The sequence below is a fragment of the Balaenoptera acutorostrata genome, chromosome 12 (assembly GCF_949987535.1).
Source record: "Balaenoptera acutorostrata chromosome 12, mBalAcu1.1, whole genome shotgun sequence".
NCBI lineage: Eukaryota > Metazoa > Chordata > Mammalia > Artiodactyla > Balaenopteridae > Balaenoptera > Balaenoptera acutorostrata.
In genome coordinates, this window is record NC_080075.1 from 25,545,010 (window position 1) to 25,548,100 (window position 3,091).

Below are 3,091 nucleotides of genomic sequence, written 5' to 3' on the forward strand. Positions count from 1 at the left end.
TGGCCTTGGCACTGTCATCGTGCTGGTGGGTGTGTCATTTAGATTGCTGATGTATTATAATGAGTGTATACTAAGGCTCGAGGTGTAGTGGAAGTCAATCATTCACCATCTTGGACCTTGTTTGGTCTAACGAGTTTATGTCATGTCCTCAATGGCTATGTTGTTCTTTTAAAGGTTGTACCCTGCTTCCTTCTTATCTCATTCCCCCTCAGAGATTTTATTCCCATAATCTTATGGGAAGAATAGGGACAATGGTTTGCCTTCTGTAGCTTCTTCAGGGCTGAGTAAGGGCATCAACCCTGCCTGTCAGGGAGTAAAAATCTCTGTATGCCTGATCTAGGGTCTCCAGGGGCAGGACAGCTTCTTGTTTTGAGTCAGAGGGTGGTAAGGGCTGGAATCCTGGAATCCTCTCATAGCCATCATCTTGATGTGGAACTGTTGTAATTGTTTCTGTAGCCTTCCTATGAATCTTCTTGAACATGAAATACTTTTGTAACAGCATCACAGTACAACAATAACCATCTATAAATGACAAAAGACTTAAAAGTCATGGTTAAACATCTGATTACAGTGTAATTGATAAAGCTTGGTTACTGTTGTGACTTACAACATTTTAAGATAACAGCTAGAACTATAACGTTATACTAGGACATATCCAAATTCCAGAAACTTTATATAATTTCCTCATACCTTCTTTTGTTCAAAACCCACATCCTACTCACCTTAAACAACCGTGAACTCTCTCCTACACCAGTACTCTGTAGATTAGTAAACATAAATACCAATAATTTCTAAAAGCTTCTAAAAGCATGTGCTTTCAAAAAAAAAAAAAATCAAAAAACATGTGCTTTCTCATAGAGAGTACCTCTGGTGGTGCCAGACATATTTATCAATAGTCTTAAATACCTTTAGTTTCTCTGTTTATTAATTGAAGTCTAAGTATCCTATTTTATTTGGGAATGACTTAGCTATTTGAGAAACTTCTAGCACTTAATTCAGAACAACTCTAAACTTCAAATAAATTTCCAAATATCTGGAGAGATTTTTTTAGGTAGACATTTCTAAAATATAATTATTCCTAAAAGGTTCATCCAAAAGCTCTTATCTCACTTGCATTTAATTCACTTATAAAATTTCATCATACCAAGTTATTTCTCTTGCTGACAAATTTATAACAGATATAAAAAGGTCTTATTTGACCTCTAGTAAACCTAGGTACAACAGAAGTATTATACTTAACATTGATGACTCTAAAGACGTCTATATTAATCAAAACAACAAGCTTAATCTAATACCAGATATTAATTTAATACTTAATATTTTTTAGACCACGTGAACCCGAAATTTACTCTGCTGGTTTTCTTCATATTTATGAGTATTTATATACAAATCAAGGTTACCTATCTAGATGGTAAATCTTTTTTTTGTTAATATTTACAGAAAAGACACTTAGGATTTCTATTTATCCTTGACAAGTCAAGTTCTAAGTTATTTTACACTCTTTTTCAAAATTTGCGTTTTAAAAGATGGCAGAGATAAGGGTTCCTGAGAAGACCAGGTAGAACAATTGCATCTAAAAGGCACAGGCAAGTTACTCCTAAGATGACTTTTTCCCCCTTTGTTTAATACTTATAAGCCTCTTAAGATAAATAGGGAAGGATTTGGGAGTGGTAAAAGGATTGGTGGGCTTTTGATTATTTTTAGAGCCACACCTCTGGCCCTGTAGATTTGTAAAACAAGAAGAGTTTGTTGTTTTTTTTCAAAGAATTGGGTGGCTACCCCAATGATATTGAAGTATTGACATGCTCATTCACCTATGTTGGAATGTTTTATTTTTCCAAATTTCGCTTAGGGAGAGAAGGCCTCCCCCAAAATTCCTATAAGGTATGGTTAGTTTAGTTAAACCAGTGGCCTCCCATTTTGGTAATCTATTTACAGACAATTTTGGGGATCCTCCCTGGGTTTAAGTATATTTAAATTATGGCCCTCAGTCCGGCCTTTGATCTAAGGAGGCTTGCCTAAGGCCTCATGTAATCCCATTTTTAAAGGTAGCTGGACAATTTTTAGCCCAATTTTTTTTTTTTTTGATAGTAACAACATGTTTATTGTATCATCCAGCCGAGAATACAAGATACACAAAACACTTCTTAATTTAGGAGAATATGAAAACATCAGGCAATTCCTAGAGTACTACTACAAACACAGCCTTCACCTACAGTAAAAATCTAGCCATTCAGTCATTTTGGTCATCATCCCAGTCTTTCTTCCCACTTGGAGGCTTGGGCCCACCGGCTGGTTTTGCCATGATGATCTGATCCACTCTAAGTACAGTGATAGCAGCATTAGTAGCCAGTTTGATAGCCCAGTATTTTCCCAGGTAAGTATCTAGAACACCAGATTCCAACATGTCCTTTACAGCAGGAACTTCAGCCTCAATATCTAATCCAACATTTTTATTTCCTTCTTGATGTACTGAATAAAGTTTAGAGATTACTTCATTGGCCTTAACTCCAGAGTTTTCCGCCAGTGCCCGGGGAATAGCTTCAAATGCCTCAGCAAACTTCTTAATGGCATACTGTTCAAGTCCAGGACATATCTCTCCATACGATGTGATCTGTTTGGCTAACTCAATTTCTGTTGCTCCACCTCCGTAGCCCAATTTTTTCATCCATTCCATTCCTACCCTGTAAGCACCCTCGACTTGAATTTTTTAAGCATACATATTGGAGGCATTCATGGAATTACAGTGTTTGGATTTGTCCATTCAAAGGCAAAGAGATACTGGGAGTCTGGGTGCAGGGGAATGCAAAAAAAAAAAGACCTTTAGTTCTAGCACTGTGAACCAGTTTAACAGCCGATAGTTTAAAAACTTATTTGGGGTGGAATGGAGAAATACTCTGGCATGGGACTGAGAAAGCCTGCCCTGGCCAAGAGTAATCGTTTTTCCTGGTGAGTGCCTTTTCCTTGAGGGTCTCCAAATTGGACAGTGGACTGAAATTTAGTGAGCAAGTATCTTTCCAACAAGGGAATGGGGCACACAGGCATGAGCAGAAACTGATGTGCAAAGGTAAAATTTCCTAGCAAGCAGTTG

General features: G+C 37.2%; 1 protein-coding gene across 1 annotated transcript; it reads right to left on the reverse strand.

The window, feature by feature from the left end:
• Window positions 1–2,072: 2,072 nt before the first annotated feature.
• Window positions 2,073–2,677, reverse strand: LOC103001549 (T-complex protein 1 subunit theta-like). The gene has a single exon (XM_057558685.1). The coding sequence runs from the start codon at window positions 2,675–2,677 to the stop codon at window positions 2,234–2,236; it is 444 nt and encodes a 147-aa protein (XP_057414668.1). The 3' UTR covers window positions 2,073–2,233.
• Window positions 2,678–3,091: the final 414 nt, after the last annotated feature.

Excerpts from the sequence above, each read along its gene's own strand:
- LOC103001549 (XM_057558685.1), bottom strand. The coding sequence starts at position 2,677 with ATGGAATGGATGAAAAAATTGGGCTACGGAGGTGGAGCAACAGAAATT.